Genomic DNA, 17,321 nt, shown 5'->3' with positions numbered 1-17,321 from the left:
AAATAACCCTATTAAAAAATGGGGTTCAGAGCTAAACAAAGAATTCACAGCTGAGGAATGCCGAATGGCTGAGAAACACCTAAAGAAATGTTCAACATCTTTAGTCATAAGGGAAATGCAAATCAAAACAACCCTGAGATTTCACCTCACACCAGTGAGAATGGCTAAGATCAAAAACTCAGGTGACAGCAAATGCTGGCGAGGATGTGGAGAAAGAGGAACACTCCTCCATTGTTGGTGGGATTGCAGACTGGTAAAACCACTCTGGAAATCAGTCTGGAGGTTCCTCAGAAAATTGGACATTGAACTACCTGAGGACCCAGCTATACCTCTCTTGGGCATATACCCAAAAGATGCCCCAACATGTAACAAAGACACATGCTCCACTATGTTCATAGCAGCCTTATTTATAATAGCCAGAAGCTGGAAAGAACCCAGATGCCCTTCAACAGAGGAATGGATACAGAAAATGTGGTACATTTACACAATGGAGTACTACTCAGCTATCAAAAACAAAGACTTCATGAAATTCATAGGCAAATGGAGGGAACTGGAAAATATCATCCTGAGTGAGGTAACCTAATCACAGAACAACACACATGGTATGCACTCATTGATAAGTGGCTATTAGCCCAAATGCTCGAATTACCCTAGATGCACAGAACACAGGAAACTCAAGAAGGATGACCAAAATGCGAATGCTTCAGTCCTTCTTTAAAAGCAGAACAAGAATACCCTTGGGAGGGAATGGGGAGGCAGAGTGTAGAACAGAGGCAGTAGGAACACACATTCAGAGCCTGCCCCACATGTGGTCCATACATATACAGCTACCCAATTAGATAAGATGGATGAAGCAAAGAAGTGCAGGCCGACAGGAGCCGGATGTAGATCGCTCCTGAGAGACACAGCCAGAATACAGCAAATACAGAGGCGAATGCCAGCAGCAAACCACTGAACTGAGAATGGGACCCCCGTTGAAGGAATCAGAGAAAGGACTGGAAGAGCTTGAAGGGGCTCGGGACCCCATATGAACAACAATGCCAACCAACCAGAACTTCCAGGGACTAAGCCACTACCCAAAGACTATATACACGGATTGACCCTGGGCTCCAACCGCATAGGTAGCAATGAATAGCCTAGTAAGAGCACCAGTGGAAGGGGAAGCCCTTGGTTGTGCCAAGACTGAACCCCCAGTGAACATGACTGTTGGGGGGAGGGCGGTAATGTGGGAGAGGGTGGGGAGGGGAACACCCATAGAGAAGGGGAGAGAGAGGGGTTAGGGGGATATTGGCCTGGAAAGGAAAGGGAATAACAATTGAAATGTAAATAAGAAATACCCAAGTTAATAAAGATGGAGAAGAAAAAAGAAAGCACACATCTTTTATGCTTTACGTAGGGCAGACCTTAACAACAGGGCTAGCTGATTATTCTGATTGGTGGAACATAGGACAAAGGATCTCTTTAGGTATTGGTTAGCCTGCTCAAGGAGCTGTTCTTGGCTTAGTCAGTCATCCAGCTCTGCATCTGACCTTGGAAAATCCCTGGGAATGGGCTAAGTTGGAAAGTCCCTTAGATGGAGAAAGGAACTGGGTGGTCGGGTAGGGTCAGGATGACATTTTGTGTTTTTTCTTGGAATTCACCACAGGGAGGGAGTGTTCCCAAGAACAGTTATTTTTGTTTTGGCCGATCTTAGCCTGGTCATTCTGAATCGACATCTTGACCATCAAAACTTTGTTTCTATATTCCCAGAACCTTGTTTGTACAGTTTTCATATCTATAGAACTTTATTTCTTCAAAGCTCCTTCCATACACCAGCTCTGTGGTCATTTATCCTTTCTTTCCACTCCTTAAGTTTAGAGGAAAACGCATCTCAAATAATTTCTTGAGCTTTATAAGAACAAGGATATTGGGAGTGGGTGGTCTACCTGAACAGGGAATGGGGAGGGTGGTGGTGGTGGGATATTCTTGGCTTACCCTGCAGTAGAAATAAAGGTGTTCTGATACTGTCAAGTGATCAAACAACAGGTTCTGCTGAGGACATAAGCCCAAGAAATTCCTAATTTGATCCATATGCTGTGAGATGTCTTCTCCATGAACATAGGCCTCTCCACTGGTCGGGGGATAGAGACCTAGAATCAGGCAGAAGATGAAACGTAAACAGCTTGTGTGAGGAAACATGCTCACCAGTTCCTCTGACAAAGTCTGCACATGGATTGCTCACTAGCATTGTAGATTACTGACAACACTTGTTGCCTCTTTTAGGATCATGTTAGGAATAACTTGCTGCATTTCCCTGCTTCCCTGTATGTTATGGTTTCCAATATTCAGTGGAGGTGGGAAAATCACTCAGAGCGATACAAGTATGGTAGTGTAACATAGGGAGAGTCCAGAACCACTACTAGCCACTTGTCAACAGTTAATATTTATAGTAGAGTCTGTGGCCTGCAATAGACTCAGGAAGACACTTTTTTTTTATTAACTTGAGTATTTCTTATTTACATTTCGATTGTTATTCCCTTTCCCGGTTTCCGGGCAAACAGCTCCCTAACCCTTCCACCTCCCCTTCTCCATGGGTGTTCCCCTCCCCACCCTCCCCCCCATTACCCCTCTCCCCCCAACAATCACATTCACTGGGGGTTCAGTCTTAGCAGGACCAAGGGCTTCCCCTTCCACTGGTGCTCTTACTACTATTCATTGCTACCTATGAGGTCAGAGTCCAGGGTCAGTCCATGTACAGTCTTTGGGTAGTGGCTTAGTCCCTGGGAGCTCTGGTTGGTTGGCATTGTGTTCATATGGGGTCTTGAGCCCTTTCAAGCTCTTCCAGTCCTTTCTCTGATTCCTTCAATGGGGGTCCTGTTCTCAGTTCAGGGGTTTGCTGCTGGCATTCGCCTCTGTATTTGCTGTATTCTGGCTGTGTCTCTCAGGAGAGATCTACATCCAGTTCCTGTTGGCCTGCACTTCTTTTCTTCATCCATCTTATCTAATTGGGTGGCTGTATATGTATGGACCACATGTGGGGCAGGCTCTGAATGGGTGTTCCTTCTGTCTCTGTTTTAATCTTTGCCTCCCTATTCTCTGCCAAGCATATTCTTGTTCCTCTTTTAAAGAAGGACTGAAGCATTCACATTTTGGTCATCCTTCTTGAGTTTCCTGTGTTCTGTGCATCTAGGGTAATTCGAGCATTTGGGCTAATAGCCACTTATCAATGAGTGCATACCATGTGTGTTGTTCTGTGATTAGGTTACCTCACTCAGGATGATATTTTCCAGTTCCCTCCATTTGCCTATGAATTTCATGAAGTCTTTGTTTTTGATAGCTGAGTAGTACTCCATTGTGTAAATGTACCACATTTTCTGTATCCATTCCTCTGTTGAAGGGCATCTGGGTTCTTTCCAGCTTCTGGCTATTATAAATAAGGCTGCTATGAACATAGTGGAACACGTGTCTTTGTTACAGGTTGGGGCATCTTTTGGGTATATGCCCAAGAGAGGTATAGCTGGGTCCTCAGGTAGTTCAATGTCCAATTTTCTGAGGAACCTCCAGACTGATTTCCAGAATGGTTGTACCAGTCTGCAATCCCACCACAATGGAGGAGTGTTCCTCTTTCTCCACATCCTCGCCAGCATATGCTGTCATCTGAGTTATTGATCTTAGCCATTCTCACTGGTGTGAGGTGAAATCTCAGGGTTGTTTTGATTTGCATTTCCCTTATGACTAAAGATGTTGAACATTTCTTTAGGTGTTTCTCAGCCATTCGGCATTCCTCAGCTGTGAATTCTTTGTTTAGCTCTGAACCCCATTTTTAATAGGGTTATTTGTCTCCCTGCAGTCTAACTTCTTGAGTTCTTTGTATATTTTGGATATAAGCCCTCTATCTGTTGTAGGATTGGTAAAGATCTTTTCCCAAACTGTTGGTTGCCATTTTGTTCTAACCACAGTGTCCTTTGCCTTACAGAAGCTTTGCAGTTTTATGAGATCCCATTTATCGATTCTTGATTTTAGAGCATAAGACATTGGTGTTTTGTTCAGGAAATTTTCTCCAGTGCCCATGTGTTCGAGATGCTTCCCCACTTTTTCTTCTATTAGTTTGAGTGTATCTGGTTTGATGTGGAGGTCCTTGATCCACTTGGACTTATGCTTTGTAAAGGGTGATGAGAATGGATTGATTTGCATTCTTCTAGCACCATTTGTTGAAATGCTATCTTTTTTCCATTGGATGGTTTTGGCTCCTTTGTCAAAAATCAAGTGACCATAGTTATGTGGATTCTTTTCGGGGTCTTCAATTCTATTCCACTGGTCTATCTATATGTCTCCATACCAATACCATACAGTTTTTATCACTATTGCTGTGTAATACTGCTTGAGTTCAGGGATAGTGATTCCCCCAGAAGTCCTTTTATTGTTGAGGATAGTTTTAGCTATCCTGGGTTTTTTGTTATTCCAGATGAATTTGCAAATTGTTCTGTCTAACTCTTTGAAGAATTGGATTGGTATTTTGATGAGGATTGCATTGAATCTGTAGAATGCTTTTGGTAAAATGGCCATTTTTACTATATTAATCCTGCCGATCCATGAGCATGGGAGATCTTTCCATCTTCTGAGGTCTTCCTCAATTTCTTTCCTCAGAGTATTGAAGTTCTTATTGTACAGATCTTTTACTTGCTTGGTTAAAGTCACACCAAGGTACTTTATATTATTTGGAACTATTATGAAAGGTGTCGTTTCCATAATTTGTTTCTCGGCTTGTTTCTCTTTTGTTTAGAGGAAGGTTACTGATTTATTTGAGTTAATTTTATACCCAGCCACTTTGCTGAAGTTGTTTATCAGCTTTAGTAGTTCCCTGGTGGAACTTTTGGAATCACTTAAATATACTATCATATCATCTGCAAATAGTGATATTTTGACTTCTTCTTTTCCAATCTGTATCCCCTTGATCTCCTTTTGTTGTCTGATTGCTCTGGCTAGAACTTCAAGAACTATATTGAATAAGTAGGGAAAGAGTGAGCAGCCTTGTCTAGTCCCTGATTTTAGTGGGATTGCTTCAAGTTTCTCTCCATTTAGTTTAACGTTAGCAACTGGTTTGCTGTATATGGCTTTTACTATGTTTAGGTATGGGCCTTGAATTCCTATTCTTTCCAGGACTTTTATCATGAAGGGGCGTTGAATTTTGTCAAATGCTTTCTCAGCATCTAATGAAATGATCCTGTGGTTTTGTTCTTTCAGTTTGTTCATATAATGGATCACGTTGATGGTTTTCCGTATATTAAACCATCTCTGCATGCCTGGGATGAAGCCTACTTGATCATGGTGGATGATTGTTTTGATGTGCTCTTGGATTCGGTTTGCTAGAATTTTATTGAGTATTTTTGCATCGATATTCATAAGGGAAATTGGTCTGAAGTTCTCTTTCTTTGTTGGGTCTGTGCGGTTTAGGTATAAGAGTAATTGTGGCTTCATAGAAGGAATTCGGTAGTGCTCCATCTGTTTCAATTTTGTGGAATAGTTTGGATAATATTGGTATGAGGCCTTCTATGAAGGTCTGATAGAATTCTGCACTAAACCCGTCTGGACCTGGGCTCTTTTTGGTTGGGAGACCTTTAATGACTGCTTCTATTTTGTTAGGAGTTATGGGGTTGTTTGAATGGTTTATCTGTTCCTGATTTAACTTCCGTACCTGATATCTGTCTAGGAATTTGTCCATTACCTGCAGACTTTCAAGTTTTGTTGAATATAGGGTTTTGTAGTAAGATCTGATGATTTTTTTGAATTTCCTCTGATTCTGTAGTTCTGTCTCCCTTTTCATTTCTGATTTTTTTGGACATAGTCTGTGTCCTCTGGCTAGTCTGGCTAAGGGTTTATCTATCTTGTTGATTTTCTCAAAGAAACAACTTCTGGTTCTGTTGATTCTTTCTATGGTCCTTTTTCTTTCTACTTGGTTGATTTCAGCTCTGAGTTTGATTATTTCCTGCCTTCTACTCCTCTTAGGTGTATTTGCTTCTTTTTGTTCTTTTGACAGGTGTGCTGTCAAGCTGGTGACATGTATATGCTCTCTCCTGTTTCTTTCTGCAGGCACTCAGAGCTATGAGTTTTCCTCTTGGCACAGCTTTCATTGTGTCCCATAAGTTTGGGTATGTTGTACCTTCATTTTCATTAAATTCTAAGAAGTCTTTAATTTCTTTCTTTATTTCTTCCTTGACCAGGTTATCATTGAGTAGAGCATTGTTCAACTTCCACGTATATGTGGGCGTTCTTCCCTTATTGTTATTGAAGACCAGCTTTAGGCCGTGGTGGTCTGATAGGATGCCTGGGATTATTTCTATCTTTCTGTACCTGTTGAGGCCCATTTTTTGACCAGTTATATGGTCAATTTTGGAGAACGTACCATGAAGAGCTGAGAAGAATGTATATCCTTTTGCTTTAGGATAGAATGTTCTATAAATATCTGTTAAGTCCATTTGGTTCATGACTTCTCTTAGTCTGTCTACGTCTCTGTTTAATTTCTGTTTCCATGATCTGTCCATTGATGAGAGTGGGGTGTTGAAATCTCCTACTATTATTGTGTGAGGTGCAATGTGTGTTTTGAGCTTTAGTAAGGTTTCTTTTACGTATGTAGGTGCCCTTGTATTTGGGGCATAGATATTTAGGATTGAGAGTTCATCTTGGTGGATTTTTCCTTTGATGAATATGAAGTGTCCTTCCTTATCTTTTTTGATGACTTTTAGTTGAAAATTGATTTTATTTGATATTAGAATGGCTACTCCAGCTTGCTTCTTCTGACAATTTGCTTGGAAAGTTGTTTTCCAGCCTTTCACTCTGAGGTAGTGTCTGTCTTTGTCTCTGAGGTGTGTTTCCTGAAGGCAGCATAATGCAGGGTCCTCGTTGTGTATCCAGTTTGTTAATCTATGTCTTTTTATTGGGGAGTTGAGGCCATTGATGTTGAGAGATATTAAGGAATAGTGATTATTGCTTCCTGTTATATTCATATTTGGATGTGAGATTATGTTTGTGTGCTTTTCTTCTCCTTGTTTTGTTGCCAAGACTATTTGTTTCTTGGTTTTTCTAGGGTGTAGCTTGCCTCCTTATGTTGGGCTTTACCGTTTATTATCCTTTGTAGCCCTGGATTTGTAGAAAGATATTGTGTAAATTTGGTTTTGTCATGGAATATCTTGGTTTCTCCATCTATGTTAATTGAGAGTTTTGCAGGATACAGTAACCTGGGCTGGCATTTGTGTTCTCTTAGGGTCTGTATGACATCTGTCCAGGATCTTCTGGCCTTCATAGTCTCTGGCGAAAAGTCTGGTGTGATTCTGATAGGTCTCCCTTTATATGTTACTTGACCTTTTTCCCTTACTGCTTTTAATATTCTTTCTTTATTTTGTGCATTTGGTGTTTTGACTATTATGTGACGGGAGGTTTCTTTTCTGGTCCAATCTATTTGGAGTTCTGTAGGTTTCTTGTAGGCTTATGGGTATCTCTTTCTTTAGGTTAGGGAAGTTTTCTTCTATGATTTTGTTTAGATATTTACTGGTCCTTTGAGCTGGGAGTCTTCACTCTTTTATACCTATTATCCTTATGTTTGATCTTCTCATTGAGTCCTGGATTTCCTGTATGTTTTGGACCAGTAGCTTTTTCCATTTTACATTATCTTTGACTTTTGGGTTGATGATTTCTATGGAATCTTCTGCTCCTGAGATTCTCTCTCCTATCTCTTGTATTCTGTTGGTGATGCTTGTATCTACAGTTCCTTGTCTCTTCCTTTGGTTTTCTATATCCAGGGTTGTTTCCATGTGTTCTTTCTTGATTGCTTCTATTTCCATTTTTAATTCCTTCAACTGTTTGATTGTGTTTTCCTGGAATTCTTTCAGGGATTTTTGTGATTCCTCTCTGTAGGCTTCTACTTCTTTATTTATGTTTTCCTGCGTTTCTCTAAGGGAGGTCTTCATGTCTTTCTTGAAGTCCTCCAGCATCATGGTCAAATATGATTTTGAAACTAGATCTTGCTTTTCTGGTGTGTTTGGATATTCTGTGTTTGCTTTGGTGGGAGAATTGGGCTCCAATGATGCCATGTAGTCTTGGTTTCTGTTGCTTGGGTTCCTGTGCTTGCCTCTTGCCATCAGATTATCTCTGGTGTTACTTTTTCTGCTATTTCTGACAGTGGCTAGACTGTCCTATAAGCCTGTAGACCTGTCAGGAGTGCTGTAGACCTGTTTTCCTGTTTTCTTTCAGCCAGTTATGGGGACAGAGTGTTCTGCTTTCAGGCGTGTAGTTTTTCCTGTCTACAGGTCTTCAGCTGTTCCTGTGGGCCTGTGTCCTGAGTTCACCAGGCAGGTCGCTTGGAGCAGAAAAGTTGGTCTTACCTGTGGTCCCGAGGCTCAAGTTTGCTCGTGGGGTGTTGCTTATGAGCTCTCCATGGGGGCAGCAACCAGGAGGACCTGCGTCGCCCTTTCTGGGAGCCCCCTGTGCACCAGGGTCCCAGATGACGTTTGGTATTTTCCTCTGGAGTCAGAAATGTGGGCAGAGTGTAGTCTCTTCTGGCTTCCCAGGAGTGTCTGCCTCTCTGAAGTTTTAGCTCTCCCTCCCATGGGATTTGGGTGCAGAGAACTATTTATCCGATCTGTCCCTTCAGGTTCTCTGGTGTCTTGGGCGCATGGGACCTGCTGCTCTAGTGCCCTTATCTACCGGATCCCCGTGTCAATGTTTTCTATGGTATCTTTTGCCCCTGAGATTCTCTCTTCTATCTCTTGTATTCTCTTGGTGATGCTCGCATCTATGACTCCTGATCTCTTCCCTAAGTTTTCTATCTCCAGTGTTGTTTCCCTTTGTGCTTTCTTTATTGTTTCTATTTCCATTTTTAAGTCCTGGACGGTTTTGTTCAATTCCTTCATCTTTTTGGTTGTGTTTTCCTGTAATTCTTTAAGGGATTTTTGTGTTTCCTCTTTAAGGGCTTTTACTTGTTTACTTGTATTGTCCTGTATTTCTTTAAGGGAATTATTTATGTCCTTCTAAAAGTCATCCGTCATCATCATAAAATAGGATTTTAAATCTAAATCTTGCTTTTCTGGTGTGTTTGAATATCCAGTATTTGCTTTGGTGGGAGAACTGGGCTCTGATGATGCCAAGTAGTCTTGGTTTCTGTTGCTTGGTTTCCTGTACTTGCCTCTTGGCATCAGGTTGTCTCTGCTGATATAGCTTGTCTTGCCATTTCTTATAGTGGCTTGACCCTCCTGTAGGCCTGTGTGTCAGTACTCCTGTAGACCTGATTTCCTGTTTTCTTTCAGCTGGTTCTGGGAACAGAGTGCTCTGCTCTCAGGTGTGTAGGTGCTCCTGGTGACTGGCTTTCAGCTCTCAATGCAGGCAGGAACCAGAAGGGCCCTGTCCCTGAGTGCTCCTAGGCCCCATCAACTAGGGGGCACACAAGCTAGGAAATTCCCTCTTGGGTTGGGAATGTGGGCAGAGGGTAGTCTTCTCTAATTTCCTGGGAGTGTCCACACTTCTGAGGGTCCAGCTCTCTCCCCCATGCAATTTGGGTGCAGAGAGCTGTTTGACAAGTTCAGTTCAGTTCCGGGTGCAGACCAGAACTGCAGGTACCTGCTACTGACTGCCCCTATATTCCTGTGTCCAAGGTACTATACAGTTTCTTCTTGGGCCAGGGATGTGGGCAAAGGTGGGCAGAAGCACCAGTCTGTCCTGCGGTCTCAGGATGGTCCACACTTCTGGGTGTTCGGCTCTCTCTCCCAAGGGATTTGGGAGCAGGGAGCTATGGGATGGGATCAGTTCAGTTCTGGGCACAGCCAGAAACTGGAAGTGTCCTGTCCCAGAGTACTTCTGCCTTCATGTGTCCTGATTCTACCAGGCAGGTTACTTGGAGCAGAAAAGTTGGTCTTACCTCTGCTCTCAGGTGTGTAGGCACTTCTAGAAACTGGCTCTCATCTCTCAGTACAGGCAGGACTGGAAGGGTCCTGCCCCTGAGTCCTCCTAGGTCCTGTTGCCTAGGGGACATAGATGGCACTAGATGATTCTCTCTTGGGTTGGGAATTGGGTGAAGGGTAGTCTCCTCTGATTTCTCAGAAGTGTCTGCACTTCTGAGGGTCCAGCTCTCTTCCCCATGGGATTTGGGTGCAGAGAGCTGTTTGGTTCAGTTCTGTGTTTTTTAATTTCTGAGATGCAAGTGTGTTCACTCCTTTTTCAAATCTTTTAGGTTTTGCTTTGAGGATTTTGGTGCTCTGTTCTTAGATACATACATACTAAAAATGTACTGTCTTCTTTAAATATTGGTAGTTAATTGTTATGTAATATCCCCCCAAACATGAAGTTTTAAACTTTTATATTACTTATGAACTTGAAGACAAAGCAGACTATTAAAATATATCATGCAAATCTTACTGCATTATCCCCAGTTTCTGAGTAAGGGTCCCTTCTGGGTTGAGCTGAACACCTACCTGAGAGGATGGACAGAGTAGTGGACTTTCCTGCCCCATTATGTCCTAAAAGAACAGTAATCTGTCCCTCATATACGTTCAAAGACAAGTCATTGATGGCGACTTTAGTGATGTTATTCTCTTGGAATACCTGTTGGGGGAAGCCCATAAGTGTGAACTATGCAGCCTTTATAATCAGTTTGGAACAACAGGTACTCACAGCAACTCTTCATGGACAAAATGAGACACCATATTAATATCATGGGGAAATAGAATGTAATAAGGAAAAATAGCAAAGAGAAGAAATCTATTTAAAGATGTGTGAGTTTAAGAATTACATAGTAGGGGTACCATCTATCCCTGAACAATCCCACCTATTCCTGCTTTGTTTTAATGAAGCTGGTAATGCCCACAATCTTCTTCAGTCAGTATTTGGGGAACGGAGGAAATGGCTCAGTGGACAAAAGCATTTGCTGTGCAGGGATAAGGATCTGAGTTCTAATCCTCAGAAACCACATAAAAGCTGGACACATCCATGGTCCCAACGCTCCAACAGGAGTATGGGAGGCAAAAACAAGAGAATTCTTTAAAGCTAGTAAGCCATCTTATCTGGCATGTACAGTCAAAAAAACAAAAACAAAAACAAAAAACCAAAAAACAAAAAAAACAACAGTTTGTCTTCTGACCTCTGTGTGTGAACTGTGGCATATAACTATATTCATGTGACCATGCATACACGTATGTGTACACACACACATATCATAAATCATACAGAAACACACACAGAAACAGAGAGAAAGAGATAGAGGAGAAACAGAGCATGGTGTGTGTGTGTGTATGTGTGTATGTGTGTGTGTGTGTGTGTGTGCATGCACACATGCCTTTGAAGGCAGACCAGCTGGAAACCATCCTGACAGCTCATCTAAAATATCTTTCATGTAGATGAGCAATGTTTCTGTTCAGGGTGAAAAAAGCTAGAAAGGGCACCACTTACAGTCTAGCAACAAGTAGAAGCTAAATAATTTTCAAAACCATTTAAATTTACCTACAAGGTGAAACAGCCTGGTGACTGAAGTATGACAGAGACCCCCAGAAAAGACAGTGCAAATCTGCAGTAAATGTAGGTGCCATGCAAACTTTTAAAGAGACTTTATTGTTTTTTCATTAAACAACAATTGAGTTGTAAAGCACTTAAGAAACACAGAACGTAACTGTATGACCTAAGAATCAAGCCCTTGCATGTAGAATTAAAACAGACATTCCTCCAGATACATCCCTTACAATGAGAATTCTAGTTCGGGTTTCACCAAATGGCAGTAAGGGTCTTTTCCCAAGTATTTTCACTACACATAAGCTCTGGGCTTTAAAACGTGCTTTAAGTTCTTGCATCCAAACTAGAGCCCTTGATTTCCCAAAGGATTAGTTAAAAAGTCACCAATCAGCTAATGAATCAATTCTGGGTTGTCCTATAGTCAATAGGGTTGGTCCACTAATACCCATTTCTTCCAGCCACCAAGTCTTAATCCCTCATCTAACCAATGTTAAAGTCTCCAGAGCCAATTCCAAACTGTAAATAGTGACATAAAGCCAAGCTGAGCCATCCATTTCAGGTAGCCATTAACATAAGAAACAACTGATGTGGGCTGAGGTGTTTTTCCTCAACAGATCTGACTTTTGGGTAGGACTGCCAACATTCACAATGGCCAGGTTTCTAGAGAAGCTTCCTTGTACATTCTAATGTATTTCATTTCCCCATTCCACTTTTGAATTGCTATGTGACTATCAGTTTTTTCCCTAGTGGCATTGACATACATTATAATTATCTTATTTCTTCAATTGCTAAGATACTTTCACTCACACTAGAATGAAAATTCCTTGAGTGGACCTTTCCTGGTTTTTTCTTTTCTTTCTTTTCTGTTCTTTTTCTCTCTTTTTTGAACTGCTGTGTTCCAAGGAGCAAGAATGAATTAATGAAAAAAAAAAAGAATGAATGAACAGGATACAAGATCCTCAGTTCTTCTGAACATTTTCATGATCCTGAATATGCAAGTGTAGGAGCAAAGTATAGGGAATGGTGAAGTATTCTATATATGCATTAGAGAAAATTCTTAGTAGCAAAAGGTAGGGAAAGATATACTCATATACATATATGGAATATATTTGTGTATATGTATATATGGGATATATGTATATACACAGTAAGTACAGCTGGGGAATGGTCATAGCCCATGTGTTGCTTGAGTAAGCTGACTACACCTCTAATATATTATAGATTACTAATAATCACAAAAAATTGATAAAGGCTTGGAGTCTAGAGAAAAGATAAATGTCGCACCTAGATGGATAAAAGAAAAATAGAGACTGCTTATAATATAACAAAGATAGGAAGAGTCTATAAGAGAATAAACACCATCTACATTCTGGAGTGTCTTCAAGCTATAGAGTTAGGAGCTCAGAGCTCAAGCTTACACAGGCCCTTGAGAGAGAAGGAAATACTAGAAAACGTATGAATCACTTGAGCTTTATACTTAACGATAACCCAGGAAAACTGTTGGCTCAAGTGTCACTTCCACCTCCCCCGAAAACCACCCAGGGCAAAGGAGAAAGCAGCAGATGAATGGAAAACATTAGCACATGAAGATTGATATTTATGCACTCAAGGTTGCAAAGCTCCATTAGATACTACTTTAAAAAGGCAGCACTTACAGACTATACACCACAGTTCATATGGCTCAGATTATCTTCTAGTAGAAGAATTAAATATTCATTAAGTACTGAAAGATAACATTTTTTCTTTCTCTGAGAAGTAAATACAATGACTATGACCTATTAGCATAAATAAATAAAAATTTTGAATATTTGGGTGTTTCTCACATCAAAAGTTTACAGTAAATACAAATTAAATCCCAGCCTTGTTAGGAAGAGGGTCATGGGACAATGAATACCTTGTGTAGGTGTTTGATCTGGATGCCTGCTGTCAAATCAGTTGGTTCAACTTCAAAATACTTGCTTTCAACTCTCTTACAAAATTGGGTTATTTCGGGTTTTTGTTGACGTGATTCTCCAAACCAGTAAGAGTGCTAATTAAGGAATAAAAATAATTTAATTGGTGGCATGGAAAAGAAAGAACATGATAGAAAACACTTTAACCTAATAGTGTTTGTAATGAGTTAGGCTGCATACAATTTGTGAGATCAGATTTTGGAGCAAGGTAGCTATAATTTGAATCCCAATGGCTCAGAATATACTATCATATTAAAATCATAGCTATTTGAGATGGACTCCATACCCAGACTCCCATGTCCTTCTCTAGACTCTAGTCTGCAGACTCATGTCTTTGGATCTAGCTTGGTCAGTACCCCTGCAAACAGATTCTCATTTTTCTTTAACCCTCCAGCCCTCTGCTGGGACTCACAGCAAATGCCCAGTCTTAGTCTGGCCACCCACACCTGTGCAGCACAAACCCTAAGGCCCCCAAGGATCCCATATCACCTACCACTGTCTAGTCCAACATCTCCTGGGCTGCAGCCAACCTCTAGGTTTCTACTAGGACCAAGCCTCACACCTTAGCCTCAACCTACCTGGTTTACCCTGGTTCTCACAATCTGTGCACCAGCCTAGACTAGCCTTTCCATTGCCTCACTGCAAGGCAGCTTAGGTTTGAGCCAGAATCCTCACCACCGATTCACAAAACCACAAGACTCCCTCACATTACACCCAGATTTATCTATCCCCACACTTTGGCTTGGAGCAGGAAACACAACCTGTACATCAGGACAGCCCCCTCTGTCCACCCGATTCCATCCAAGACATTCCCAGCCTCTAGTCCCAACCAATTCCACAGTCTCTCTTCCTCAATCTGTTTTGTCTCTAGCAAATTTAGAACTAAAAGGAAAGCCTATATGAGCCAAGTAGAAAATAGAACATTAGCTCTCAGAGATAAAATAGAGGATCAAAACCAAATAATCAAGGAACAAAAAGTTAAAAAAATACAAATAACTGGAATTTTGGCTATTTTATGGGTTCCTTTTTCTACTGCTCTTCTCGACACCTATTCCACCCTTCCAATTCCCCGGACACTAGGTAGGAGAGAAAAAAGGATGAGGGGAAAGGGGATGTCTATATCATTAGATTACTTCCTGTTGATTAGGGGTGTCAAGTTCCTTGGGACCAAGTTTGATATTTACTGTCAGGATATCCAATTTCAGCCCCTTGACAAACCATAACAAACTGCATCCAACCACCAGCTGGCCAAACAGTCCCCTTTATCAGGAATCTAGCATGTGGTCTCTCTCTGTCTCTGTCTCTGTCTCTGTCTCTGTCTCTGTCTCTCTCTCTCTCTCTCTCTCTCTCTCTCTCTCTCTCTCTGTGTGTGTGTGTGTGTGTGTGTGTGTATCCTCTCAAAAGTCTTCAGAATTCCAAACGTCGCACACTCAAAAAAACTTTCTGCAGATGGCAAAATCATGCCTCTGCTAGAGCATGAGGCAAATCATAACCAGCTGCCAGCTGCTGTGGACAATGTGAATCAGCCCCATATCCCACACCTGGGATTAAAACAAAAACATAATCTTGTGATATTTCTGTGATTATAAAGAAACCAAAATTCTCACTACATATATGAAAGGAAACACTTGGGAAATGTGGAACACCATGGAAAGGCCAAACCTTCAAATTATAGGGACAGATGAACGAGATGTCAAGTGAACAGCATAGCCCAGATTATTAACAAGATCATAGAAAAAATCTTTCCAAATGAAGGAAAGACACACCCATAGAGAAATAAGAAGCACACAGAATACCAAAAGGCAACAAAATTCCCATGGTATATTATAGTTAAAACACTAAGTATATATAACAAAGAAACATATTGAAAGTTGCAAGAGAAAAATATTCCAGTCACATGTAGAAGTATACCTATCAGGGTAACAGTTAATTTCTCAGTGGAAAGGTTGAAGCTGGAAAACCCCAATGAAATCCATTCCAAATCCAAAAGACTATGACAGACAACATTAAATATTATACACCAACTGCCATGATTGAAGGAGAAAGAAAATTTTTCCACAACATAAGCAGACTGGAAAACTAATTATTCCCAACAAATCAAAACTAAGGAAGATACAGGAAGCAATATTTTGGGCTGAAGAAAAAGTGAGCATATCAGAGAGACTTAGAAAGACATATGAGGCCATAATTATTAAAACATGAAGGGGCAGACCTCCTGAGACTTCAGGACAGACTGCCACTTCTGCACACATCTACCCACATCCCCGGTCCAAGGGGAAACTGCACAGTGCCTTTGGACACAAGAATATAGAAAGTCAGCTGCCAGTACCTGTGGTTCTGGTCTGCGTCCAGGACTGAACTGAATTTGTCAAACAGCTCCTGTACCCAAATCCCGTGGGGGAGAGAGCTGGACCCTCAGAAGTGTGGACACTCCTGAGACATCAGAGAATACTACCCTCTGCCCACATTCCTGACCAAAATGGGAATCGTCTAGTGACAACTGTGCCCCCTGGGTACAAGGACCTAGGAGCATCAGGGACAGGACCCTTCTTTTTTTTTTTTTTTTTTTTTATTAACTTGAGTATTTCTTATTTACATTTTTTTTTTGGTTCTTTTTTTTTTTTTTTTTCCGGAGCTGGGGACCGAACCCAGGGCCTTGCGCTTCCTAGGTAAGCGCTCTACCACTGAGCTAAATCCCCAACCCCTTCTTATTTACATTTCGAATGTTATTCCCTTTCCCGGTTTCCAGGCAAACATCCCCCTAGTCCCTCCCCCTTCCCTTCTTTACGGGTGTTCCCCTCCCCACCCTCCCCCCATTGCCGCCCTCCCCCCAACAATCATGTTCACTGGGGGTTCAGTCTTAGCAGGACCCAGGGCTTCCCCTTCCACTGGTGCTCTTACTAGGATATTCATTGCTACCTATGAGGTCAGAGTCCAGGCTCAGTCCATGTATAGTCTTTAGGTAGTGGCTTAGTCCCTGGAAACTCTAGTTGCTTGCCATTGTTGTTCATATGGGGTCTCGAGCTCCTTCAAGCTCTTCGAGTTCTTTCTCTGATTCCTTCAACGGGGGTCCTATTCTCAGTTCAGTGGTTTGCTGCTGGCATTTGCCTCTGTATTTGCTGTATTCTGGCTGTGTCTCTCAGGAGCAATCTACATCCGGTTCCTGTCAGCCTGCACTTCTTTGCTTCATCCATCTTGTCTAATTGGGTGGCTGTATATGTATGTGCCACATGTGGGGCAGGCTCTGAATGGGTGTTCCTTCTGTCTCTGTTTTAATCTTTGCCTCTCTATTCCCTGCCAAGGGTATTCTTGTTCCCCCTTTTAAAGAAGAAGTGAAGCATTCACATTTTGATCATCCGTCTTGAGTTTCATGTGTTCTGTGCATCTAGGGTAATTCAAGCATTTGGGCTAATAGCCACTTATCAATGAGTGCATACCATGTGTGTTTTTCTGTGATTGGGTTACGTCACTCAGGATGATATTTTCCAGTTCCAAACATTTGCCTATGAATTTCATTAAGGCATTGTTTTTGGTAGCTGAGTAATATTCCATTGTGTAGATGTACCACATTTTCTGTATCCATTCCTCTGTTGAAGGGCATCTGGGTTCTTTCCAGCTTCTGGCTATTATAAATAAGGCTGCTATGAACATAGTGGACACGTGTCTTTTTTATATGTTGGGGCATCTTGTGGGTATATGCCCAAGAGAGGTATAGCTGGATCGTCAGGTAGTTCAATGTCCACTTTTCTGAGGAACTTCCAGACTGATTTCCAGAATGGTTTTACCAGTCTGCAATCCCACCAACAATGGAGGAGTGTTCCTCTTTCTCCACATCCTCGCCAGCATTTGCTGTCACCTGAGTTTTTGATCTTAGCCATTCTTACTGGTGTGAGGTGAAAT

The 17,321-nt window shown here is 41.6% G+C and overlaps 1 protein-coding gene across 4 annotated transcripts in view; it reads right to left on the bottom strand.

The window, feature by feature from the left end:
* Abca15 (ATP-binding cassette, subfamily A (ABC1), member 15) overlaps positions 1-17,321 on the bottom strand; it is a 106,865-nt gene that overhangs the window by 55,827 nt on the left and 33,717 nt on the right. For 3 of the 4 annotated variants that reach the window (NM_001106293.2, XM_017588989.3, XM_039107026.2), the window contains 3 exons: positions 13,364-13,498; positions 10,440-10,569; positions 1,975-2,129 (listed from right to left, as the gene is read on the bottom strand). In NM_001106293.2, coding sequence (NP_001099763.2) covers positions 1,975-2,129; positions 10,440-10,569; positions 13,364-13,498 — 420 coding nt within the window. Of the gene's footprint in view, positions 1-1,974; positions 2,130-10,439; positions 10,570-13,363; positions 13,499-17,321 lie in introns of those variants that run through there. The other variant, XM_039107027.2, reaches the window with a different exon arrangement.

Source organism: Rattus norvegicus, chromosome 1, assembly GCF_036323735.1.
Source record: "Rattus norvegicus strain BN/NHsdMcwi chromosome 1, GRCr8, whole genome shotgun sequence".
NCBI classification, from domain to species: Eukaryota; Metazoa; Chordata; class Mammalia; order Rodentia; family Muridae; genus Rattus; species Rattus norvegicus.
This window is presented reverse-complemented; position numbering and strand designations above follow the sequence as displayed.